At 36.5% G+C, this 26123-nt stretch overlaps 2 protein-coding genes, 1 long non-coding RNA gene and 1 pseudogene across 7 annotated transcripts; 2 read left to right on the forward strand and 2 right to left on the reverse strand.

The window, feature by feature from the left end:
• Positions 1–628: 628 nt before the first annotated feature.
• On the reverse strand, positions 629–3336 carry LOC137714915 (putative serine/threonine-protein kinase-like protein CCR3 pseudogene; annotated as a pseudogene). Its single transcript, XR_015961003.1, has one exon. The product of XR_015961003.1 is annotated as a putative serine/threonine-protein kinase-like protein CCR3 pseudogene (transcript).
• A 1808-nt stretch (positions 3337–5144) lies between these two features.
• LOC137716171 (uncharacterized) lies at positions 5145–9751 on the reverse strand. Of its 4 annotated transcripts, none has more exons than XM_068455578.2 (7): positions 9627–9751; positions 8607–8634; positions 7676–7777; positions 7057–7406; positions 6713–6808; positions 5945–6004; positions 5145–5856 (listed from the first exon to the last, which is right to left on the reverse strand). In XM_068455578.2, exons 3-7 carry the CDS (start codon positions 7773–7775, stop codon positions 5653–5655), a joined length of 810 nt encoding a protein of 269 aa, XP_068311679.2. In that variant the 5' UTR covers positions 7776–7777; positions 8607–8634; positions 9627–9751; the 3' UTR covers positions 5145–5652. The 4 variants fall into 4 exon arrangements, with proteins under 4 accessions (XP_068311679.2, XP_088547622.1, XP_088547623.1 ...); XM_088691496.1 differs by having other exon boundaries at positions 7057–7412; XM_088691497.1 differs by lacking the exon at positions 9627–9751 and having other exon boundaries at positions 7676–7820; positions 8607–8637.
• LOC148698221 (uncharacterized) lies at positions 8653–9387 on the forward strand. The gene is made up of 2 exons (XR_015961004.1): positions 8653–9204; positions 9251–9387. It is a non-coding gene; the product is annotated as an uncharacterized LOC148698221 (long non-coding RNA).
• An 11254-nt stretch (positions 9752–21005) lies between the features above and the next one.
• LOC137714719 (protein SMAX1-LIKE 6) lies at positions 21006–25841 on the forward strand. Its single transcript, XM_068453862.2, has 3 exons — positions 21006–22910; positions 23321–23567; positions 23752–25841. The coding sequence occupies exons 1-3, from the start codon at positions 21733–21735 to the stop codon at positions 25639–25641; spliced, it is 3315 nt and encodes a 1104-aa protein (XP_068309963.1). The 5' UTR covers positions 21006–21732; the 3' UTR covers positions 25642–25841.
• The last annotated feature ends 282 nt before the right edge of the window (positions 25842–26123 follow it).

Consider the following 26123-nt stretch of genomic DNA (forward strand, 5'->3'; position numbering starts at 1 on the left):
TGAAATTACATTTTAATAGAAAAGCTCATTTTAAGCTTGAGTTAATTTTTTTCCTTTTAGCCTAAGCTATGCTTTTATGGTAGGTAACTGAATTTGAAACCTTGGGTGCATACAAGGACGGAGGCAACTTAGGCCCAATAGGGGTAGTTGTCCCCCCTAAGTTTTGTGTTAAGAAAGTCATAATGCTTATGAAGAGACAGATAACATATTTACCATATTATTCATGCTCCTTCAAATGATACATTAAGTAAAAGACATATATCTTGAATCATGTTTAAGTACTTTAACTGATCAATTGAAATTTTCAAATAACTATATAATAATAAGCGATCATTGCGGAAAAAATGCCTACAAGTTGGCTTAATGAAATTTGAGAAGAAAAAACACAATGAAGTTATAGAAGATATCTCCTAAATCTTGAGTTTTTTTCCTCTAGTAAAACTGGAGGTTAAGGTCGCCTCCGTTAGAAAAAGTCTCTAGTGCTTATGTGAATGCTCTTAATCAAGTAAACTATATACTCCAAACTATTTGTAAGTTTTGATTAAAGATCCCACTTTGTTGGGATTACTGGTGTTGATTAAAATCTCTATATATCTTCATGGCCCATGTCTCCCACACCAACAAAGTCTTCATCAACAACTCCGACATTAAAAGCAAAATGTGAAAAGATACTCTTAACACCTCAAACAAGATCACAGAAGGCCATCACGTCAAGAGGGAAAAAAAAAAAAGAAAAAAAAAAAAAGAGGTATGGAATTAATAGGGGAGAAAAGAATGAACAATGTTTTTGGGATGGAATTTTACAACGAAGGGAGGGAAATTGTGGTGGTAGGGAAGCTAAAAGGATCATCCTCACAAAGAGCAAGAGCCCTCTCCAAATTGGCAACAATGTCAGTCATGCTAGGCCGTTCCTTCCCCTCCAAGTTCACACAATGCGTAGCAGTATAAGCCACTAGCTCAACAGCTTCGCCTTCCTTCGGGTCCGGCTTCCCCACCCTTTGATCCAACATGCTTTGCATCTGCCCTGCCACTATTCGCGGCCCTGCGTATTCCACAACCCCCATTGGACATCCGTCTTCACTATTTATAAACAGAGCCCTCTTCCCTGTCAAAAGCTCCATTAGCACCACTCCAAATCCGTATACGTCACTCTGTGCTGTCAAAACGTTTGACACAAAGTACTCGGGATCAATGTACCCAACTGTTCCAACCGCTTTGGACGACATTATCTCTTGGTCTGATTCCGGCCCCAATAATGACAGTCCAAAATCGGATACCCTTGCATTCCAATTTGCATCCAAAAGAATGTTTGAGGACTTGATGTCCCTGTGAATTATTGTTGGCACTGCATAATTGTGAAGATACTCTACTCCCTTGGCTGCATCAAGCGCAATTTTTATCCTCATTTTCCAAGAATTCACAATGCTGCTATTTTCCTCCACATTGTTCTTGTCATGCAAGTGATCATGAAGCGAACCGTTGCTCATGTACTCGTAAACCAAAAGCCTCTCATCGTTAACTTTACAGGATCCCACTAGCTTCACCAAGTGCTTGTGGTGAAGCCGGGACAGCAATGCTAATTCGGAGTCAAATGCGCTCTCTTTCTCCTGAAATTTCTTGGTCTTGGTACTTGTATCTCCCCTCTTGATGGCCACTTCACGACCATCCGCAAGCTTGCCTTTATAGACAATGCCAAAGCTCCCAGCACCGATCTTGTTTTCGGTTGAGAAATGTTTGGTGGCAGTTGAAAGTTCTGCCAGGTGAAATGACTGAGTCTTGTCACCGTGCTTCGATGATGAACCACTTAAACTGCCCTTCATGGAACTTGAACTTAATGGAGCATTAGGAACATTGGCGATTCTAGCAGCAGAAGAACCCGCATTTGGATCAGTAGAACTTTCGGTTTGCACGGAGTCATGACAGTTCAACCAAGAACCACACAGTCCAGTCCACAGGCAAAAGACAATAGTGCAGAGTCCTGCAAATGCCCCAACTGATCCAACTATTACAAAAACCAACAGAAGCCTATTTCTTGTTATGGATAACGAAAAACCCGGCTCTGAAGCTTGGGTAGGTTGATTTATTGGAGGCAATGGAAGTGCTAATGGGAGTTCAACCTGGCATGATCTGCATATTTTCCCTGAACCACCACAAAGAGTCTCCGAATTCGGGTACACGCAGCTAGTACATGGACCCTGCACACATGGACCAGGAAGAATCATTCGCAGTGGAAGGTTATCACGAGAACCAGACCACCCTGGTCCCCAACAAATCACTGATAAGTTACTCGTTGTCACGCCGCACACGAAATCCAAACCTGCAGAAATTAACTCAAATGAAACATTTGTAATTACAACACTGTCATATTCAAATCTGTTTCTTCCTCCCCAGCATACAACAAATCCATCTTTTCGCTGAATGGCACAAGTAAAATTTTCCCCCAACGCAAGGCCGGAAAACTGGAAAGTCGAAGTACTTGAAGGTACATTCAATTGCCCGAAATCATTGTTTCCTCTGCAGACCAATGTTCCATTCATACTCAAGCCACAAGCATGAGATTCTCCTGCAACAAGGCTTGACATTTTCACGTTCTCAAACCCTGTTTGAATATCAGCTCCAACACCACCCTGGCCCCAACACAGAACGCTCCTATCATTCATCAAAATCCCACACGAAAACCCGCTTCCCGATGTGATTGTTTGAAACTCCAATGCTTCCCCAGGTGAGGGAAACAAAACCCCACTTGTATTATCTCTTCCTCTCCAGCACCTGACCATTCTAGAGTTGACTTCTCTGGCGCAAACTTGTTCATCACCCACAGCCAGATCAGTCAAAGTTACATTCTCACTGTGGTATATTCGTTTCGGTCGAAACCTATTTGAGCTAGACAAGCTGGTCTCCCAGCAGAGAAGGGTAAACCCTCCAGACCTGAGGCCACAGAAAAAGCTCTTGCCTCCAGAAATGGATTCAAAAGAAATATTGGGTTGGACTGAAATGGTGCTCTGAGTGTTTTGATAGCATTGTATGCTCTGTGTGGGGTTCTCAGCCACAATGCCACAAACCGTTGGAGTGCCATATGTGATGGCTGTAGTGGAGGCTAGGCCAAGGGCATTGGCCACCCTCCAATTATGTGGTGTGATGAGAGAAGATATGAAGGTTGTGATCAAGATTGTGGTGGTGATGAGAGAGAAGGGTTCATGTGAAAGTGTCATCTATGAAGGTTTGGGTGATACACTGATCGGTAAGTTGGGTTTCTGGCACTCTTTCTTCATTGGGAGGGAGAGGGGGTTGGGGAAGTAGGTGACGATGATAAAAATAAGAGAGAATATAATAGGCAAGGGGGTGGGGTACGTGGTCCCTTTACGTTGGTAGTGTTGTTGCTAACAAGAAGAGAACATGCAACTACTTGGCTCTTTAGCCTTTACATCTATTAATAAGTTATATCTTTTTGCAGAAAAATCGCATTTAAATATGAATGTAAATGCGTCAGACTATGATTTATAGTTATAAAGAAGAATGACATTTTACGTGTAATGAGAGTATCCAAGAACATCTGTAATGAAATTAGAAGCTTCTTAACTATATCAAACAACCTACTATACTTCACTAGTTTGATAGGCATTGATCAATGATCAATATACAAACACAAACCGTGGTGAAACGTTTTAGACTGTCCGAAGAAAGAACGTTATGCCGTTCGGTTTTGTGCAAATAATAATTATATAAGATGAAATTTCACTGTGGCATGAAAGATTTCAAAACCAAAGCTAAATTGGAACTGCTTCTGGTTGAAACTAAAGTGTCATACAAAAAATCTCTTGATATAACATCAGCTAGTTTTGTCTCTACTAAACCTGCAGTTACCTTCTTATCAGCTAATTTGGTCTCTTCCAATCATATGAGAGAATCGAATCTCAACCTCCATTGGTGGCTAACTTTGTTTCTGTTTTTATATTTTGGTTCTTCTGTTAAATAGATGTGAATAATTCATCAGAAAATAGGACCATGAAAGCTTAAAGCTCTATTATATTTATGAGGAGAGACTGAGTGCCAAGGGACTTTTTTTTTTCTTTGGTCCTTAAATTTCAACGTCGACGGCTAAGGTTCCAAAACAAGGTTTCTTTGTTTATTTATTATTATTTTGTTAAATCAAGAGGATTATAGAAATGATTTTAATCTTTTGTGTAACAACAATATTCTATTCCAACTATTTAATTCATAATGGGAATTCAAATTGAGGTGCAAGAGAGCGGGCACACTGCCTTGACCAAGTAAACTAACCCACATATGCAGAAAATGATTTTTTTTCTAAATTGACTCATAATTTAACTTTAGATAGGCCAAACTTCATTCTGACGTGGATGATTAGGCAAACTAGCATGTAAGAGCATCTCTATAAGGAAGGTAATAATAGGATAGCAAAGTTAGATTTGTTATGCCACGTAGAAAAAACACACCTCCAATGAAGGTAGCAACCCAATTAGCAAATTGAAGAAGTAGCAACTGGAACCGGATCCCCTCCAACCCCAAATAAATTGAGCCTCCTGAGCAAAAGATATGGGCCGTTGAAATTTATCCAACGGCTACAAACATAGGGGCCCTCTAAAAGTTATAATAATTGTAGCCGTTGGATCAAATTTCAACTGTCCGGATCCCTTGATCCTTAGGCTCAATTTATTTGGATCCAGAGAGGATTCGGTTCGTAGCAACTGACCTTGTATATTTATTCAAAAATATAATTTAGTAAATGATTTGAAAAAAATTTGAGTCCAAAAGATAAAAGAAAATTAAGATACTAATATTTTATTGTGGAAGATAAAATATGAAGAGTGGATTGGAGTCGGAAATTTTTTTTGATATTGCTATTCACACCTATTTTTTCCTTTGCACAGTCTTGTTAATTTGTGTCATTGATTTTCTATTCATTTGATCCACAATGAAAATTGAGAGGGGCTTGTAAGAAGCAAAAATAACCCTAGATAGCACTACCCAATTTTTTTTTTTTGACAAGCGATATTATCGACACTAAGGATGTGAGAATGAGCTAAGCTTCACAATAAGTTAGCAATAATGTAGTTCAAATTCTTCTTTTGGCAAGAATCGAAACCTCTCAATTACAAATGAAGAAAAATACTACTCGGTCATGGCACTAACTGGCAAAAACCAGTCATCACAATCTTTGTTTAATTTTGAACTTCCTGGAACAAGAAGAGTTACTCATGCAATTCTGATCTCAAAAAATGTAGTTCTTTAGCACTCTCTCTTTCTACAAACAAGTTATGTATATACTAAAGATACCAAAATACAATAAAAACCCAAAATCCAACAGACTTGGAATACCAAGGCGAACGACTTTGGCTGTTATTACAGTGACTGTCATCTAGAACAAGTAAAAACCGAATAACCAACGTACCGACCAGATCGTGGATTTACCGGCCAGCTGGAATTCACCTCCACCAAGCACCCATCTGATTCCATCATTTCCTTCTCATTTTGTACACTCTTATGGAGTAGGGGCAGGTGTTTAGTTATGCTGTCAACTGTAAATTCTAGATTCAAGAGCGCCTCACTATAACGGGTATGACCCATATGGTTATCATAACTTTCGTACTCATATGGTTATCATAACCCATATGAGCATCACCCATATGGTTACGGCGCCAGTGGATCTCCTCCATCAGCATCACCCATATGGTTATCATAACTTTCGTACTCATAATCTTCATCCAGATTCTCCATAGTTTTCCCAAAAACAAACGATTTTGTCCCCATTGTCGTGAAAGGCATTAAACCAAAAGCTCGAGCTGTTTTGATTTCCCTGGCGACCTTCCTCTGAGCTTTGGCGCTAATTCCAGTCTACATTATGAGTGAAGAAACATAAAACCATCAAATTTCAGCGCACGTTTAACAAAGTTGAAGTCACTCGACATGAAATCATATTTACCTTGCTTCTTTTGATGAGAATTCCAGCCTCTGTTATGAAATTCGCAAGGAATCTCACATTCTGCACAGAATAATACATTTAGCAATAACACATCCGAAGCATCAGAGATCAAAAGCAACCTAAATTAGCATTGAAACTGCCTAATTCAGAGCTTCATTATTATATGCAAGCACACCTGTAAAACCGGTGAAACAAGATTTCAGATTACAGATTTCCGTGGAAGCCCAGGACCAAAAAAAGATGAGCTAAAACCTACATTTGAACAATATCTGGTGGCAGGGGGGAGAGTAACAATGACATCAAGGCAACCGGGCGCCGAGCATTTTACATCAACCTTCCTACTGTGCTAAAATTTAAGTTCTCTAATAATCTAAATTAGTTGCAACCAACAAATATAATAAGGATAAGAGTATTCTGCAATTATCTAAGAAAAAATGAGGCACCATGATAAATATTACCTAGAAATCCAGCCAACAGGCCGGTATGATCCGAAATCATATTCACTAAATATAATTATAATTCCGAAACCGAGTCTCAATCAAGATAGACCATCCGTTGCACAATTTAGCTGGATTTACCTTGCATAATTTTAGGTCTCAAATGCTAGTTATGCATAGCAGGACAAATAGGTTTAGGGTCATCAACAATAAAACAATGCTTTAGATTGGACTTAACATATACAAAGCAACGGGGATCCTCCATTTATTTATTTTTGCTATGTAATCCTTTGGAATTCAATATATTTGGGAGACTGACAGGTATGCTTACCCTGAAATCGGCTTTTCTAAGAACTTCCTTTGTAGTTACTTCAAACTCATACCTACGGGAAAGTTTACGAACTCCTGGCTTAGTAAGATCCAGATCCTACATAAAGTCACATAGTACTTCCATGAGACAGGAATATTTGAGGAAAAAAGGCATACACAGAACAAGAACACTGCAACAAAATAATATGGTTCAGTTGTAAATGAGAAAGGGCTGAATTGTATGCATTTTCCACTTGGGAAAAATAAGAGGGCCTAAAATCAGGTTATAAGTTTGTAATACCACGCAATAAGGAACAAATAATTAGAAGGAAATAAAAACAAAGGTTCAGTTGCTCCATAACATACTTTTGTCTCATAAGTCATTCCTGGCTTAAACGTCATACCTGGTCTGAAAGAATAATCATCTTTGTCTACTTCTTCCTCATCAAACTCAAAGTAGGTGGCTGCTTTCTCTAATTTTCCATCCATTCCATCAGATAATGTGTTAAAACTCTCATCTAAGCCGTCGAGTATACGGGAACCACTTCCACTTCCAATTCCTCCACCCAGATCTAAACCATGTCCATCATGAGCCTTCCCGAGCCTATCAAGCTTCGTGAAAAAACTACCCCCAGAAGTTTCACTGAAGATCCGCCGCTCGAAATCATCAAAAGATTCAAAGGAATTAGAATTTTTCTCATCATCCATTCCTCCACCTGACACTGAAAAATGGTAATGTGCATAGTCCAGTTTGAAGCGTATAAACCGTTAATCAAATTTTATTTTCTTTCCAGATTGAATAATACTTGAAAAATAAGCTTTAATATAAGCGAAAACAAACCATGCCCTAAGTATAACCTCCAAAGACCAGAGTAAAATCTATTGCCGTAATACCTCAAGCAAAATTTCAACAAATAAATTATCAAACCCACACGGAAATGGTACCAGCAAGAGAGTTACAGCAAGGAATTGTACGAAAAAGTACCTGATGTCCTGTTTGTAGAAAGAGTTCTCAAATGTGGCTGATGAAATCGGCGTGATACAGAGTCATTGAAGGATCGTAAAGCAAACCGAACAATTTTCATTTCTGCAAAATATCAAACTTTGTGAAGAAGTAAAGGTTGGAACCTCTGGAGGATAGATAAATATCAGAAGAATCTTATTATGGGTAAAAATAAAGGTAACTAATAACAGCCACTAGTAATCACAGATACTACTTAATAACGCAAACAAGAACGTCGATATTGCTAGTGAACCCTATGAAAATTTGCAATGATTAATTGGAGCCTTCCATTTCCAATAAATACAACCAAAAGACAGAAGCTAATTGAAAGAGAATTCGCCACCGGAATGACATGTTGCTTGAATATTTTGGCACAGAAATCTTATTAACTAACTCTAACAACAGCTATACAATACAAAGAATAGAAACAGAATCATGTTCAAAAGTCTTATGTTCTTGCTCACTAAAGCACCGAAAAGACTACATGCCCGCGTTTTGAGAATTTTTCGATTCTTCCATGGCTACCCAACTGGAAGTAATTCTTACCATACTTGTATAACCCTGGAATTTTTCTTTCTTTTCTAACAGTAAAAGGTAATTTCTTACTACGTGTAGTATCAGCTATCAGTCTCCCCATTTCAACAAAAACTAGAAATTAAGAACTCTTATGAGCAAATGGCACCAATCAGAGTAATTTCACCCAATTTTCAGACCAAGATTAACGCTTTCATAAATAAATCATCGAGCAGAAGAAAACCCAAAAATTAAAAATGCCCGAAATGAAAACTAATTGAACACTTCGGAAATGCCCATTAAGATAAACAAGATGAAAAACGAGTTCAGATGCAAAAGTAACAAGAACAAGTTCGAATTTACAGACCCAATTCGAGAATATCAGAAATTCAATCAGTACCTGGAGCAATTGGCGATTCCGAGATGAAATGGGTGGTTCGGTATGGGATCCCATACCGAAACTCTTGTTCCGATTCCCAAACCGAAATTTTTGGGAATCCCAAATTCAATACCAATCCCAAACCAAATTTTCGGGAATCCCAATTTTCGGAAATCCTGAAATAATTTCGGGATTTCGGGACAAATTGGGAATCCCGAAATGTTTTTGGGCTTTTGGACTAAAATTTGACATATTATGTTTTTGGGCTAAAATTAAGTTTCAATCTACCCACTACCCATTTGTGCACAAAGTTTTTGGGCTAATGCCATCTCACCCCACATTCCAACTTTGATTCCTCCTCCACATAGTTGTAATTAAATGAAAATTTTGGCGGCGCCCATGTCTGAAAGAACAACTATATTGTGTACTCGAAAACAAAAGAAAAAAATTTGAGCTCAACTAATTGCATGCCCTGTACCCACCTTGTCCGTGTATATATATACAATATATGTATACTGATATGTTCATGCATGCATAATGGTCTTTGCTCCTTTGTTTCCTTGATTTGCCTAGGTATGCAGGAAACTAATATCCACATATTAATCACACTAGTGGCTAGGTATGCAGGAAACTAATATCCAAAGATTAATCACACTAGTGGCTAGGTATGCAGGAAACTAATATCCAAAGATTAATCACATTAGTTGAGACAACTGGAATATAGAAACAAACAAATTGAACAAACAAACATTAGTTATTTAGTTGAGACAAAGATTAATCACACTAGTGGCTACCAATACCATTAATTAAAAAATAATTCTCTTATAATTAAAAAATAATATATATATATAATATTTATTTCTATTCGGTATGGGAATACCGAAAAAATGGAGATGTAATCCCGAATTCCATACCGAAAATTTCGGTTTGGTTCGGGATGACATACCGAAATTTTCGGGAATTTTGGTTTGGGATTTTTTTGGTTTGGGATCGGGATTTTTTCGGTTTGGTTTGGGATTTTTGGGATTTTTTTCCAGCCCTATGAATACTGCAGAAGAAGAAGAAGAAGAAGAAGAAGAGAGTTCAGTCGTCTGTTTTCTAGGGCTTTGGCGACAACGGAGGGACTTGAGCGCCGGTTGAGCTTAATTGGGCTTGAGATTTGAGTAGAAATTTTGATGTTTGGATTTGGGCCTTGATAGAAAGAAGTCCATGGCCCATTCAAGCAAGCAAGAAGCCCAACACAGAAGTCTAAAAACTTTAATGATAGATTCACATCGACAACGAAATGACAGAAAAGATGGGAGCTCTTTGTTTTGGTCTCCTATTTTAAATTCACGTTCAGACTTTAATCAATATCCTTCTCACGACCTTTCTGCAGCCAAAAACGTCCGAATTCCACCGTAACTGTCGACCTGTCGAATCTAAATGTGTTGGATCATTACGTGTATTGTGCAATACATGGGTAGAATCACAATTTTAATATAATTTTGAATTTTTCCAAAAAAAATATATGGACATAAGTTTCTTTTGGATCTTTTTCAATGGTGGGTTGTTGGGGGATACAGTTCCCCTACTTTGGAAATTGTTGTGAGTGAGTGGTAGGGGAGGTGGTGGTGGGGGGCCGGGGAGGGGTAGAAACTAGGGTGGTTTAGGGTTGGAGAGATAGGGTGGCTGGTCGAGTTACCAATTGCTGAGGTTTTTTTTTTTTTTTTTTTTTTTTTGTGTTGTTTTTATTGGGTGTAGAAAGAGAATTATGAGCACATATGAAATTTCAAGTTAAAATGTAATAAGTTAAGTGTAAAAAAAGAATAAACGGGTTAAGATAAAAAAAATTTTGCCTTGTTAGGTACCAATACCAAACATGACATCTTGATTAAAAGAAGTGTTGGAGTTTAAGTGATTAGAGCATTCATTCATGTATTTGATTTCACCACATTCAACGGTATTACCTTTCCCAGAACATGTTTACTCACAAGAAAATGAATTTGTTCAACCAAAACAAAATAATGAGTGAGCATGCAAGCTATGGGTATTATTCTGATTTTGTGATATTAACACGAAAGAATCACATATATGCAGGTCTTACACTAAAATCAGTTATCTCATAGTGAATAACCACGTATCAGATCACCTAAGAAGTATGTTTGAGTCATACTTAAAAACCTAGAATCATTTATATTCATGGCTTTCTCGATTGCAAATTAACATTCTAACAATGTTAGAAAGAAGTTCAAACTTAGAATCACCGTGTTTGAAAAGGTAATTTGAAATAGAAATTAGTCTAACAACGTGACACTTTAGATTTAACCAAAGATTAATTTACATATTGATGTTAGGGGATGATTTAGTACCTGTAGGATAAAACAAATATCACCAAACCTAGGGCAGTGCATGCATCACAAACAGATTGGGTTAGGCAAGAGGGTAAATGCAAATGGTGGTAAGTAGTTTTCAGCCACATTGTGAGTGGGAGGTTGAATATGTTCATCAAGAATATTTACATAATTGGAAATCCATCATGCATTTTGGGGACCCTCTCTTTCCCTCTCTGAAATTAGGGTTCGGTCCCCCTTCCTTCCCCCTCTCCCAAATAAAAAACACCCTGCCCCATTTAGATCTTCCATTATTTTCTTCCCCACTTTAAGATCACCGTTCAAGTCCTTTTTACAAGGACAACCACAATGCAACAATGGTGTCGCATCATGATCAAACCCTAATCTTATCGTTCAAATTTGGGATCTTTTAATGGCACATAATGCAAGACATTTTGCTTTATGTTTTATGGAATTATTCACTATGTTTGCCTAATCACAGTGTCCCAACCATCCACATTGCATGCAAAACAACCCCAAAATTGACATAAACAATTTGGATAATTAGAAAAACCAAGATAAGAGTGAGTAAAGTTATATTAGCATTGACATCAAAATTTGTATTTTTTTAGATGGTTGAGATTCTTCATGTTTTGTCATTCATTATTATGGTTAAATGATATTCTTCTTCGTTTATAAGTGGATTCTTATGAATGCAAAATTTGATACCAATATATGTTATAACTGACTCATTACGTAACTTAAGCATAAATTTCCTCCATTTCGCCAAAATATCGTTATACTAAAAAAAATTGTTCACTCCCCAACGAGGGTTGGTTAAGTTGGCAATGATCGCTTTCTTTACTAGACTAAGGCTTAGGTTTGAGCCCTGCTGTCGACAATACTTTTTTATGGGCGATCTGTAAAAACCAAAACAAAAGCTAAGACCCTTCTGCAAGTTCTCAAAGAGGTTTGTAGTATGCTCTGACCCTAAGATGTGGTAGCATCCTCTTCCCCTACACTTTATACTGCAGGAAAAAAAAAGTTTTTTTCCAACTAAAATGATCTATGAGATTGGCATAACTCTTCGCTTTGGTCTTTGAGATTTAAAATCGTTAGAAGTTATCCCTGAAATTGTCCACCATCAATCATTTGGTTATTCTGTGAAAATTTCCCGTTAAATTGAGGGTATTTTTTTTGTCAAATCAACCCGTCTACTTGAACTAGTGGTTTCTTCAAATTAAAAAAAAAAATTCATAGAATGACCAAAATGATTGACGGTGGACAATCTCAATGACTACTTATATTGATTTTAAATATCATGAGCAAAAATAAGAAGTTGTGTTAATCTTAGAATCATTTGTTTAACTTTATATGTGCGACAAAGTGAATAAATTTTACGTTTACTTTTGTATTTACCTTTTTACACTTTAAAGAACTTTAACGAAAAGCTTCCGGTACTATTCACTTTAACGAAAAATCACATTTTTACACTAAAAAGTCAATCATTGTACTATTCACTTTACCTTTTATTTTGTCCTTATTGTTAAAACTCAAAGTTTTCAAGTCAATTTCATTAGTTTTCTTTTTTTTTTTAGTCAACTTTTACACTTACTTTATAAGAGAATATAGATCGGTGGGATCTAAGTGGCGTTTGAGGCAAAAATTCTTCTCGGGTGCACTACGCAACTGTTATGTATGAGGCAAAAATTCTTCCAAAGTAATGAAAGACAAACAAATAAGCAAATAAACCTAATTAATAAGCTCATTCCTGATTAACGAGGATTAGTTTATAGAGCTTTTCTCATGAAATCACTTGCAAAAAGGCCTTTGCTAGTTGTATAAGATGAGTCCTAATTAGGTTTATTTGCAAAATTGGTGCCTTTGGACTTTGCAGAGGATGTGAAACGTTTTGGCCTCCTGGATCAGCGAGATCGTGTGCGGATTTGCTTGTTTTCGTTATGGTGGTTGTCGTCTCGTGTTGCTTGTTGAAGAGCTTGTATTCTAATCTCACCTGAGTCCTAATCTTGGCTTCTGGTGAGTTGGTTTGTTTTGAATCATATTTATTTTGCTCATTGTTTGCATAAACCCTCCTTGGTTTGGGTTCATGTTGTAGCAAAAGCTTGTATTTGCTCCCATGTTCACATGATATAGTAGATTCTCAATCACGTAACGAGTGAGATATCGACAAAAATTGTATAGGTATAACAAATTTGTGCCCTCAAGTCTTCCATAAGTATATGTGTAAGTTTATTTCTCAAAAGACGAATTACGTTGTCTGAGTTTGATTTTTACAACACTATTGTTCTAGTACTGTGCGTTAAATTTAAAGAAAACTAATGAAAAATGCTCGAAAACTTTGAGTTTTAACGAAAAATACAAAATAAAGGGTAAAATGAATAGTACTACGATTCATTTTTTAGCATAAAAATGTAATTTTTCGTTAAAGTGAACAGTACCAGGAGCTTTTCGTTAAAGTTCCCTTAAATTTATGGCTTTACTATGAATATGAATTAAATTCACAGACCCATATGTTACACTCAACAACTAAACTCATAACATAGATCTTAAACGTTTGCATATATTCACATGAGTTATATCTAACCAGTCTCGATAATACGAGTGCAAACATTTGACTTTTGCCTGAATGAAAGTCAACATCATCACTTTGCAAACTCCAAACGATTTAATAAAACTAATCACTTCTTTATTTGCTTTGCCCAAAAAAAAAAAAAAAAAATCACTTCTTTATTTGCAAGTCTAAAACTATTTACCAACCATCCATCTGCAAGATTAGACCAAACTACGCATAGCAAGTAACTAACCCCCTCATACTCCAAAAGATTAATGGAATATGTTTCGTCATGGTCTGCCTGAGAACGTTTTGGTAGAAAGTACTTTTGCTCGCACGTGTTTATAAAAACGCTTGTGTTTGGAACATATATATTTTTTTTAGTTACAAATTTAAGTACTCTTCGTAAATACATTTAAAAGTGCACTATGAGAAGACAAAGAATCTGACATGCGTATCTTCAAAAGCACCAGAAAAGTACTTGTAGAATCCCAAATCACTTTATTGATCTGCCAAAACTCTTTTTGTTTATTTTTATCGCATATGCTTTTTTATTTAAAACTATCTTTACCGTTCTAAAGCTATTCCCACCGAGTCTCTAAAAACTTTTTTTATTTAAAACTCGCTTTTTTTAAGCCTATATTCAATGGGAAAGAGATTCATTTCATATCTCTTCCATCAAATTTACCAATTTAGATTTTTAAAATTTCATTCAACGATTAAAAATAGGATCTTTTTTAAAGTTATAATAACTTTATCTATTATATCAAATTTCAAATATCTAGATTGATAAATTTGATAGATTTGATAAAAGAGATCCGGAGATGATCCATTTCCTGTTCCATATTCAATGGAAGACTTATATTTTTAGACCTATATTTTTATATTTGAGTAAAAAAAATACATTTGAACCCATGTTTCTTATCTTTACACCCAACTAAATAAATTTATCCACCAAACATCCAAAATTTTCCTTGAATAAATAACAATGAAAAACTAATTTTATAACCCTAAACACACAAACAACAATAATTTCTCTAATCGCTTTTTATTTAATCCGGTGAACTCAACCCTTTTTATAGGGAAAAAAAAAAGTGTAAGGGGATGGTGGGTGTTGATGATTTTGGAGAAGGGTTGTTAGCGTTAGGGTTAGATTCATCGGATTAGATAAAATGGGTGTAGAGAGAAAAAAAAATTATGTTTGTGTTTGGGTGTATAAAATTGTTTCTTCTTTCTTATTTATTTAAGGATGAATATGGAAGTTTGGTAGACAAAATTTTCTAGTTGGGTGTAAAGATAAGATAGTTGGGTTCAATAAAATTTCTCTTCTTTTTTTTTTCTTTTCTCCTCGGATGTAAAAGACTTATTTAAATTTTTGTTCAAAAAAAAAAAAGACTTATTTAAGTTTTATAATTTGATTTTTGCATTGAAGGAGATAACTTCGGAGTTTTGAGTTTTGACAAGTTGTGTGTATTTGCATTGGAGATAATTGTGGTCAAAACTCAAATCTTATTTTTCATAGTTGAATATCGTTTTTCTTTGTTGGCATAAGTTCCACTTTCAACTCAAATCTCATTTTTCTTTGTTGTACATCAGTCATAAAATTATAATTCCGTCACTACAAATTTCTATTATAAGTAAACTTATATAAATTCACATGTATTAGAAAGTACACATAACGTGGTTGAGGAAAGATGATTTCTTTTCTTTTTTCTAAAAGCAACTTTTAGAATGGCCTTTAAAGTAGCAAATGACACGTGAGAAGTTCAAAGAACAGCTAGCAAGGTCCCATAGAGTCATGGACCATACATAATCGGCAAAACCAACCAACTGTTTGTTGTCTGGTGTGTGCACAAAAGAGGAACAGAAACCACTGAATGAGGTGGGAACTGAAGGTGGAACAAATGCAGGCATTCCAAATTGAGCAAAAGTCACTTTATGCGGAAAGTGACATTCATGGCCCATGAAAGAAAAATCTCTCCTCTATTATTAATTTAATTAACGTTGTTTATGTATGCATTCTTCGTTTTACACATATTTTTTTATATTTTTAAACGTCAACTTAAATGAAATAAAATAAATAGTGAATAAAAACTAATAAAGTGTATAAGAAATAACAAAGTTGTGTGAACAACACTATCTTTAATTTATTACCACATCTAGGTACATCAATTGTCATAATATAATTGATTGTAATTTTCTTTTTTTAAGTTTTTAATCAATTGTATTATTTACAATTCCTGTACAGGACTGTGCTTCTACCACACTGAAAAATCTATCAATAGAGAGTTTTACTTTGAGAGAGTCTCCTTAATATTTCTCATAAGCTTTACATCCAATATTTGACTTCTTACACGTAAAAAGTTGTGTTTTGTTTCAAGGACCTGATATCATTTATCTTATCAACATTGTAATATAAGCATTTATTTGATTTATTTCTCTTTTTCTTCGTCTAAAAATGATTTCTAGAAGATTTATTTCTCTTTTTCCTCGTCTAAAAATGATTTCTAGAAGATTTATTTGGTTGGAGTGCTTAGTCATTTTTATTTGCAGAGTAAATCAACAGTTATAAAAACAAGTAACATTTTCATAATAAATTACCAATTATTTTGATTCATATAGATGGCTAAATTATCTTTTAATCGAATAAAATTTCTAAAAATAATATGTAGATGTTAATGAAAAAATTTTTTTATGATTATAAAGATTGTACATTAAAATAATGTCAAGTCGTGACTCAAAGAAGAATAAATTTTTACATATAAAGAATTAAACAGAGTCTAATCGCATCTCCAAAAGCCTAACCAAATGACTAAGCAATTACATTTTAATGCGCCATACGTGTCAGCAAATCACACCTCAATAGACTAGATAAACGACTATACAAAAAAACCTAGTGGAGCTTGATAAGACTCTTTGTCTAATTCGAAAGGTTTAGGCAAAGCACATCTCGCTAACAAATTACCGCACCAGCTCCCAAAGTAAAATTTTACTCGAACTTTTGCCTAATCCTTTGGAAAATACTCTTATCTTTATTAATATTTTATCTTCAGGTCAGTTTTATTAACATCTTTGGCTAACGGCGGATTCGGAGTTTTCAAATAATTGGTCATAATATCCATCAAAAAACTTCGTTCGAAGCATATAGTGGGCACCTATCAATTCTTGCCAATATATGTTGAAATCTTATACCAACATATATCGACAACTACTATTATTTGTAAAGGTTTGTTGAGGGTGGATGGAATACCATAGAGTAACATTGAAGATTGTCAAAACTTGTCAACTAAAGTATTTTATCGAGCATATAGTACTCACAATACAGTCCCCACCCAATAAGAGAGACAAATATGATAGAAAAAAATAGAAGAAATAGGAGAATGAGATTGTAATTAGTTTTCCTTACTTGTTTATAGTGTTCAAATACAATACACAAACAAATCTACTGTTTTTGGAACGCTTATTTTCTCCTCCCCTTCTTCCCTTCTTATTTAAATACTAAAAATTAAGCTACATTATCATTTTGTTTTACCTTATCAGTAGAAAGGAAAAAACTGAGAGAGAACGGGAGGGGAAGAGAATCCAACTCACCTGTGACTAAGGGTTGGCAAGTTGATGCATGCAAGTCCAAAAGAAGCTGTCACGAGCAAAGAGCTTTTTGGTGGGGTGGGGGATGGGATCATCAGGGCGACTCTTTTGGCATTGAAAGGGTGAGAGGAGAAGAAAGTGATATGTGCAAGAATAGCACTAGCAACCATAAACATCAACTCCAACATTATAGGAGAGAGAGAGAGAGAAAGAGAGGAGAGGATGAAGGATTATGGTGCGAATATAAAGAGATTGATGGAGAGATTATGTTCACATGAAAGGTTTGAAGTTTGCTTCTAGGGTTAGTTCAGTCCAATAAATTAAATAAAATGTTTGCTTCTGGGGAAGGTTTATATGTCTTGCAAAAAATTTAAGATAGAAACATGTTGTAGGACCATTGATGTTATCGACTGTAAAGTTGAAATAAGGGAAGTATCAAATTACTCATCTTAATGTGTAGCCTAACTTATTTTTTGACCATTTACGTGTTAGTAAATGTAGAAAAAGTAGCAGATTGTGCTTTCCTACAATGATAGAAAGTAATTATGTTTGTGCACTCTAGCACGGATTCGATTCTCACTTATTCCCCTTTCCCAGTAAAACCCACTAATATTGCCTTTGAAATTTTTTTTACTGATTGGCAGATTGTGCTTTACTCCAAATTCGATTCTCACTGAATTTTTTTAAAAAAATTAATAAATCAGAATGATGTTAATTATTTTCATGCTCACAGTCACATCTGATAAGTAAACATGCTATAAGTTTACAATATTGCATTTCTTGACACGAAGTTAGGCATGCTTTGCTTACTTGGAAATGAGAAATCATGAATTTGGAAATTCATGAACGGAAAATAGGATCAACCACTTCCCCCCTAATTGAAGTCTGTTTCAAAGAGTTTTTAAAAGAATTAAACACACCAACACAGTTTCAAATCAATGCAAACGGTTCTAATAATATTTAGCAGAAAAAGTTATAAGTTCTTTAAGGTTTCAAAAAGTACTTAACATACATTCTAACATATTATTTTATAAAAAATATTGATGTGCTTCTAATAAAAATGCGTCTTAAAATTTAAAGACCTTGCTCAAAACAACAATTATACAAATCATATTGACATTTTTATCAAAAATATTGATATGCTTCTAATAAAAACGCGTCTAAAAATTTAAAGACCTTGCTCAAAACCATGGCTATACAAACCATATTTTCATCAACTCTAAGAAAGTAAAAGTGGGATTTGCTTACAAGTGAAGTCTCCTCTCCTCACATCTCTAGTTTTTCAAAGGTACGTAGTTTTCTTGTATAGATTTGGGAATCCAAGTTAGAGTTGCAGATCTTCAAACTAAGATTTTTTTATATTTTTCTTTTGGAATGAGAGAAATAGAAGTGTGTAAAGGCAAGCAAACAAGGGAAAAGGAAAAGGAAAACGAAAGGACGAAGGAAAGGACAACTACAAAGAACAAAAACAAGAAGTCAAATCAAATACCTTTTGCCCATCTTCACCTCTTTCTTTTGAAACTTTGACATATAAAAAAATAAAATAAAATAATCTTAACAAAATACTTTTGGTACTGTTTATTTTTAATTTTAAGGATATTTTTATTCTAAAAAGTTACATACTATTCACTGACAAAATATTTTTATCTTTTTGATTAAAACTCAAAATTTTCAAATAATTTTTATTAGTTTTCCTATAAAAAAATTTAGATGAAAACATCCAACCACGTCATTTGTAAGCAATTTATTTGAAAGAAATTGCTATTCTTGTGGCACCACTATCCGATAGCCCTTGTAGAATCCAATATTACCGATTTAGAGGCTTTTTAAGGACAAGTTGTATGCACTCGTTGCATTGTAGTGAATTTTGTCATAGAACATCTCTATTCATAGAGAACGACTGTCACAAAGGGCATAAGGTTACTTACATTTTGACCTCACTTAACCTTTAATTGACTATTTAGACCAAAAATAAATGGTTAATATTGAATTGAGGAAATTTTATTTTTTTGAACTTGCCAATCTACTTCGAACTACCAGGTAGTCCGAATTACACCATGGTCCAGACTACTAAAAATAACCCTTGAACCCTTTGCATCGTTTCATATGAGGATATTAAGAGTTGATCTAATCATGCAGCCTAATGAAATTTTACCCTAAAGAGAGGCTAATGACACTGAAACTGAGTCGTGAAATAATTCAAAAAAGGCCTGCCTCGCCCGTGATAGGCATATATGGTCCAACATATGACTCAAATTCCCATTAGGTCCCCCAAGGGCTTTTTCTACCAAGTGTTCAAGTGGGGGCTGCCTTGAGGATGACTCTTGGTTGGTGTTGGGTCACTCCCTCATATGCTTTTGTTGATATAACTTTGATCATATCTTTATAAATAGTATAATATAAGTTCAAGTTGCTTTCCCTCTCAAAAACTTTATATCCATTTTACACATTAAACTTGTGTTTTGTGGCCATGTAAACTTGCTAATCTAATTGGCTGATGTGTCAATTAACAGATAATCACGGTTTAACTAATTTAAAAGTTTGAGTTTATCGAAAGAGGTAAGCGATTTGGATTTCTCTTTATACGAAAGTGTGAATCACTGCTGTCACAATAATGTTAAAATTTTATTACGACATTCTGCTGTGACAAGGAAGTCACGATTGAGTTGAAGTTTATCTTCGCAACAATTTCGGTTATGTCACTTACAGAGAAAAACATGAGGTAAGAAAGTTTGAGGAAACAATTCGTGCTAATTGTTGGAGAATAAATTCCACGTTACAAATATAACAAAATAATATACAACATAATATAAGATTTTAAATTCGAATATCAAAGAGACCTTTTGTAATGAAACCAAACACCTAATAACAAGTTATTAAGTTGGATAATATTGATGATATTAGTGATGAACTATGATAAGCCTAAAAAGTTTATTACTAATAACATTACTTGCTCAATAGACGCTTGTCATTAAAAAGTAAACCACCCAACTAAATGCTAATGCTATTACATTTAGTTTAAGTTGCCTATTTTTTTTAAAAGCAGCTTCTTAAAAAATTTTAGAAAATTGGTGTCTTAACTCTGTTTGTTAAATTTTTATTTTTTCAAAATTATGGGTTCAAAACAGCAAAAATCAGAACTAGCTCTACACACGTTTCTAAAAAAATTCATTAGAGATAGATGAACAATACTAATAAATTAAACCTTCATATTGACAATCCTACTCTCATATTTTTTTTTTTTTGCTAAAATCATATTTTGCAATATAATTTACAAAATATTTGATTATTTTTTTTTATAATTATTTATTCTCACAGCATAACATATTCAATTTGATAAAATGACACAACAATCCCAAATTAGTCATGAGAAAAGGCCATGGAATAAGTAAAAGACACATGGCACGTGTGATGTGTATATTTTACGTTAGTCCTCTTATCAATTATTCAGTTTGACATCACCAATTTTAGAAATTAATGGTCAAAAGATAAAGAAAGGCTAATTCTGAAGGGCTCAAAGCCATGACGTTGACGGCTAATGTCATCATGTTGGCTCATTTGTATGAATCCAGATCATTGCCGGATCCTCTTTGTGAAGATCTTGAAGATTCGTGAATCATTTTTATTTATCGTATATCGTGCGATTATAAATTATTTTAAATATTTTTATTTAAAATTAAAGATAAATAATATATAATAAAATTAAAAGCATAATGTATGATAAATAGACACAATTTACGGATTTCTAAGATCATCACCAAAAGAATCTGGAGAGGATCTGCTGGCGTTTGTATTGTTTCTCTGGTGGACACGGCATCAGGATCAAATGTCAATCTTCGCCCTAGCAATAGGGGTTAAAAGTAGTTAAGAACGTTGCATTCAAAAATCTTGTGCTTGATTCCTCTCACAATCATCACTTATGCTGTCTTTCGCTGAAAAATTGAGTTTGATTTTAATTTATAAAATTTAAATGTTTGTGTAAGAGCGATTTCAATTGTTGAGTTTAGTATAATAAATTTATAGTTTAACTATCACAGATATATTTTAGGTTCGATTTTTGGTACTAGTGAAACACACGATAGTGGTTAGGATGTGGTTGAAAACACACAATAATTATCAGGAGAAACTGAAATGTCTTTATGAGTCCTTCAAATTCATGAAAAAATGGCAAATTCGATATTAAATTAGGCTAATACACTACAAAATTTTCGTACAAATCATGAAGATGTCACATATTCTGATGCATTGGACGACTGTATTTTTACATAACTGAATTTGCATGTCGAATCCCACTTATGCATTGTGGAAGTCATGGCCAAACTTTTCCAAAACAATTAAAAGCCGAAGGGAAGGAGAAGAAAGAAGCGAATTTATGCTGATGCTCAGTTCGTATTAATGCCTAATCCAAGGTCCCACCACCTCGCCACACCCCACGCCCTAAAACGGTTGCTACACCCGCGGCATTTAGCAACCGGCACACAACACAAACAGAACCAAAATCTCTCTGTCTCTCTCTCCATTTTATACTCCTCGCAGATTGCATAATTTAATCGAAGCTTTCTCAAATATTTTTCCATATTTTATTTCCTTGTCAGAAAGGCGGGATTTTTGTGTCTTGGTGTCTATCTATCTGTGCATATATATTATTATATTTGATTAGACACGCTAGCCGGCGATGCCGACGCCGGTGAGCGCAGCGAGGCAATGCTTGACGGACGAGGCGGCACGTGCTTTGGACGACGCCGTTGTTGTAGCGCGCAGGCGGAGCCACGCCCAGACGACGTCGTTACATGCCGTCTCGGCCTTGCTTTCCTTGCCGTCCTCGGCCCTCCGCGACGCCTGCGCCCGCGCCAGGAGCAGCGCGTACTCCCCACGTCTACAGTTCCGGGCTCTCGAGCTCTCCGTCGGAGTTTCCTTGGACAGGTTGCCGTCGTCCAAGGCGCAGGATGAGCCTCCGGTCTCGAACTCGCTCATGGCGGCGATCAAGCGGTCTCAGGCGAACCAGAGGCGGCATCCGGAGAGCTTTCACTTGCACCAGATTCACAGCCAGCAGCAAGCGGCGTCCCTTTTGAAGGTTGAGCTGAAGCACTTTGTTTTATCTATTTTGGACGACCCGATTGTGAGTCGGGTCTTCGGGGAAGCCGGGTTTCGGAGCTGTGATATAAAGTTCGCGATTATTCACCCGCCGGTCACGCAATCCACCCGGTTTCCTCGGACCCGGTGCCCGCCCATTTTCCTGTGCAACTTAACGGACTCGGACCCTGCCCGACCCGGATTCAGCTTCCCTTTTTCCGGGTTCGAAGACAGAGACGAGAACTCCAGAAGAATCGCCGACGTGTTGGTTAGAAAGAGCGGGAAAAATCCGTTGCTAATCGGCGTTTGCGCCGGCGACGCTCTGAAAAGCTTCACCGAGGCCCTGCATAAGGGTAAAGCGGGGATTTTTCCAGCTGAAATCGATAACTTCAGCGTGGTATCCATTGAGAAGGAGGTTTCTGAGTTCGTCGTCAATGGCGGAAGCGAGGAGGAGATGGGTTGCAAGTTTGAGGAGGTGGGTCGAATGGCTGCGCGTTGCTCTGGAGCTGGAAGTGGTGTTATTGTAAATTTTGGGGATTTGAAGGGTTTAGTGGGTGAGGGTATGGTGGCGGAGGAAGCTCTGTGCTTTGTGGTGCTGCAGTTGAAGAACTTGCTGGAGATTCATGGTGGGAAATTACGGTTGATTGGCGCGGCTGCGAGCCACGAAGTGTTTACAAAGCTTTCGCTTTGGTTTTCGACGATTGAGAAGGATTGGGATCTTCATCTTCTTCCCATTACTTCTTCTAAAGCTTCAATGGAAGGAGTTTACTCGAAATCCAGGTGGTTATCTAACTCTGTTTTTTGTATTTAGTGCAAATGCTCAATATGCTCTTTTGTGGATTGATGCTTGATGTGTGTCTGAAGTTGCTTGAAGCATAATTTGGTTGTGGTTTCGAGTTTGATATGCGAAAAATATGATGTTTTGTACCGCAAAGACGAGTATTGTTTGATTTCATTACTCTGGTTTAGGCTTTATAATTTTCTTTTTGAATAGAACTGATTTCAGAGTGAAGAGTGTTTGATCCATATATGCATTCACGTCCCAACGTACATGTTATAATGTTTAAGTCGATAGCAGTGGTATACGTTGCGTGAATGTATAGAGTGTATGTTCCAAGTAATACACTTAAGTGTCTGACTGTTCTGTGCTCGTTGGATCTCACAGTTCCGTGCTCATGATATACTTACAGTTTGATGGGGTCCTTCGTTCCATTTGGCGGGTTCTTTTCTGCACCGTCCAACTTCAAAAATCCATTGAGCAGCACATATCAATCGTTTAGACGTTGTAATGGGTGCACAGAGAAGTATGAGCAAGAAGTTGCTTCTGTTCTGAAAGTAGGATCAACTGTTTCAGTAACTGATCCGCGGTCAGATAGCTTGCCTTCTTGGTTACAAATACGCAAACTTGGCACTGGCAAGGGCGATGATCTAGCAAAGGTGTGTAACCCCTTCGAGTTAATTTTATGGATCAAGTTGGAATAACTTCTGTGCACACATAAGCATGCCTTCACGCACAAACACATGGAGTTTAACGAGCATGTTTCTTGTAACTGGTTGGATTTTTATCTATTACCTGTATTTGCTCAAGCATATGTGTAAGTGTGTTTCATTATTCATGCAGACCAAAGATGATAAAACAACAATGAATGTTACAGTATCAGCACTGCAGAAAAAATGGGATGATTTCTGCCGACAAAATCTTCACGCTCAACCATTCCCTAAAGTGGACATTTATCAAGCAGGGCGTCAAGTTGCATCTGCTGAGGGCTCCCTAGCCGTTTGGGATAGAAAAGAAAACAGTGGTGAGGACTCATCTCCAAATGAAAGTGGATGTGCTATTCAATTTCACTGCCAGCCGATGGACATGCAAACGAATTATCTATCAAAACAGAACTTGCCTGTGCAAGTAGTTTCTGATGCTGAGAATACCAGCTTCCAGTCCGAGCTATTGGTAAAAGATTCAAAGGGTCAGCGAGTTGAACTGGGAAGTCCTTGCCGAACTACTTACCCCATCCACAATCTGCCCACCAACTGCACATCTTCTGCGTTGGTCACTTCTGTGGCAACAGATTTGGGATTGGGAACATTATATGCAGCAACCAGCCAAGGGCCAATAAGTCCTCAATTACAAGATATTAAAGGGAGTTCCCGCCACCTCTCTGGTTCCATTTCTGCTGAATTTGATGCATTGAGTGAAAATAGTTCACACCAAATAGCTCAGTCCTCCTCCTGCTCTGCTTCTGATCTTGGAGGGCAGATTGATCCAAGCGATATCAAATCACTTACGAGAGTTCTCACAGAAAAGGTTGGCTGGCAAAATGAAGCCATTTGCAGTATCAGTCAAGCTGTGGCACATTGCAAATCTGGTGGTGGAAGGAATCAGGGTTCAAAAGTTAGAGGAGATATATGGCTGACTTTGATTGGACCTGACAAAGTCGGAAAGAAGAAACTTGCTTTAGCACTTGCTGAGATACTTTTTGGCTCCAGAGAAAGGTTAATTTCTGTGGATCTGAATTCCCAAGATAGGGGTTACCAATCAAACTCAGTTTTTCAATCCGAATGCGCAGATGATTACAATGTGAAGTTTAGGGGTAAGACAGTTGTTGATTACGTTGCAGGGGAGTTAAACAGGAGACCTCATTCAGTGGTCTTCCTTGAAAATGTCGAAAAGGCGGACTTTATAGCCCAGAGGAGCTTGTCCCAGGCCATTAGGACTGGCAAGTTTCCAGACTCACATGGGAGAGAAATCAGCATTAACGACATAATCTTCGTGACAACCTCCACTATAAAAAAGAGCAGCAAAAGCCACTCTGTAGAGATTGAACCCCATAAATTTTCTGAGGAGATCATACTTGCCGCCAAGAAATGTCAAATGCAAATTCGGAATCATGGGGATGCCAACCAAAGCAAGGGCATGACTGTGACGGTTTCACCAAGAGAAGGAACCTCGAACCCATATTCTTCTGTAAATAAAAGAAAGCTGATTGACACCAATGCCTCCATAGAGCAATCCTCTGAACTACAGAAACGGTCCAACAAGCAATTAAGGAGCCTTCTCGATTTGAATCTGCCAGTAGCGGAGACAGATGAGAACATAGATTCTGAAGATTGTGACAGTGACTCCATCTCCGAAAACTCAGAAGCTTGGTTGGAAGGTTTCCTCAATCAAGTGGACGGAGAAGTGGTTTTGAAGCCATTTGATTTCGATGCACTTGCTGAGAAAATAGTGAAGGAAATCAATCATGAATTTAAGAAAATATTCGGATATGAGGTTCAGCTGGAGATTGATTTCGGAGTCATGGTTCAGATGCTCGCAGCTGGTTGGTTATCGGACAAGAAGAAAGCCGTAGAGGAGTGGGTTGGACAAGTTCTCAGCCGAACCTTTGTTGAAGCACGCCAGAAGTTCCGTCTCAATGATCATCCACTAATGAAACTGGCTGCTGCTGGAACTCTTTCCGTCTACGAGCAAGCTCCCGGCGTTTGCCTACCTGCTAGAATTAGTCTAGACTAATTTTTTGCTAAACTGTGCTTTTTGTAAGTACATGTACGTATACCGTAGCTTTTAGCATATAGCATTTGGCACTAGAAAAGCCTCTGTTTTTCTAATCAGTCCTATAATTTATTGGTAAATCCATTTTGTGCTGTATTAGTGACTTGTTTGTAAGAATGTAAATGTTCCTGTTGATCTACTACGACGGTTCAGTTTTGTAATTTGCATTGTGTTGTATTGTCAGTTTAGCTTATTTACTCGATGGAAAAACTTATATACATGCGATTGAGACGTCAAAGTGCTGGTATCTCAAAGCAATAACGTAATGTTACGCCTTTCATAGTGGTTGAGGTGAGTGTGATACCTATATATATGAGTCAGGCATCCTAAAGCTTAATTTTTATAACAATAATGCCACACTAGTGTAAGTGCAATATATTGTACCACACTCATGAGTTTGATATTTTGAACGCATGAGTTCAATAAATTTGTATCATGCTCAA

This window comes from Pyrus communis, chromosome 3 (genome assembly GCF_041283825.1).
Source record: "Pyrus communis isolate YQ-2024b chromosome 3, ASM4128382v1, whole genome shotgun sequence".
Taxonomy (NCBI): Eukaryota; Viridiplantae; Streptophyta; class Magnoliopsida; order Rosales; family Rosaceae; genus Pyrus; species Pyrus communis.

Bases quoted from the DNA above. Each gene is read 5' to 3' on its own strand.
- LOC137716171 (XM_088691496.1), bottom strand. From the start codon at position 7,775: ATGAAAATTGTTCGGTTTGCTTTACGATCCTTCAATGACTCTGTATCA. The intron at 7,413-7,675 runs GTACTTTTTCGT...ACCATTTTTCAG, and splicing joins TTCTACAAACAGGACATCAG to TGTCAGGTGGAGGAATGGAT. The intron at 5,857-5,944 runs GTAAATATGATT...CTCATAATGTAG, and splicing joins TTCTCATCAAAAGAAGCAAG to ACTGGAATTAGCGCCAAAGC.
- LOC137714719 (XM_068453862.2), top strand. From the start codon at position 21,733: ATGCCGACGCCGGTGAGCGCAGCGAGGCAATGCTTGACGGACGAGGCG. The intron at 22,911-23,320 runs GTGGTTATCTAA...ATATACTTACAG, and splicing joins GGAGTTTACTCGAAATCCAG to TTTGATGGGGTCCTTCGTTC. The intron at 23,568-23,751 runs GTGTGTAACCCC...TTATTCATGCAG, and splicing joins AGGGCGATGATCTAGCAAAG to ACCAAAGATGATAAAACAAC.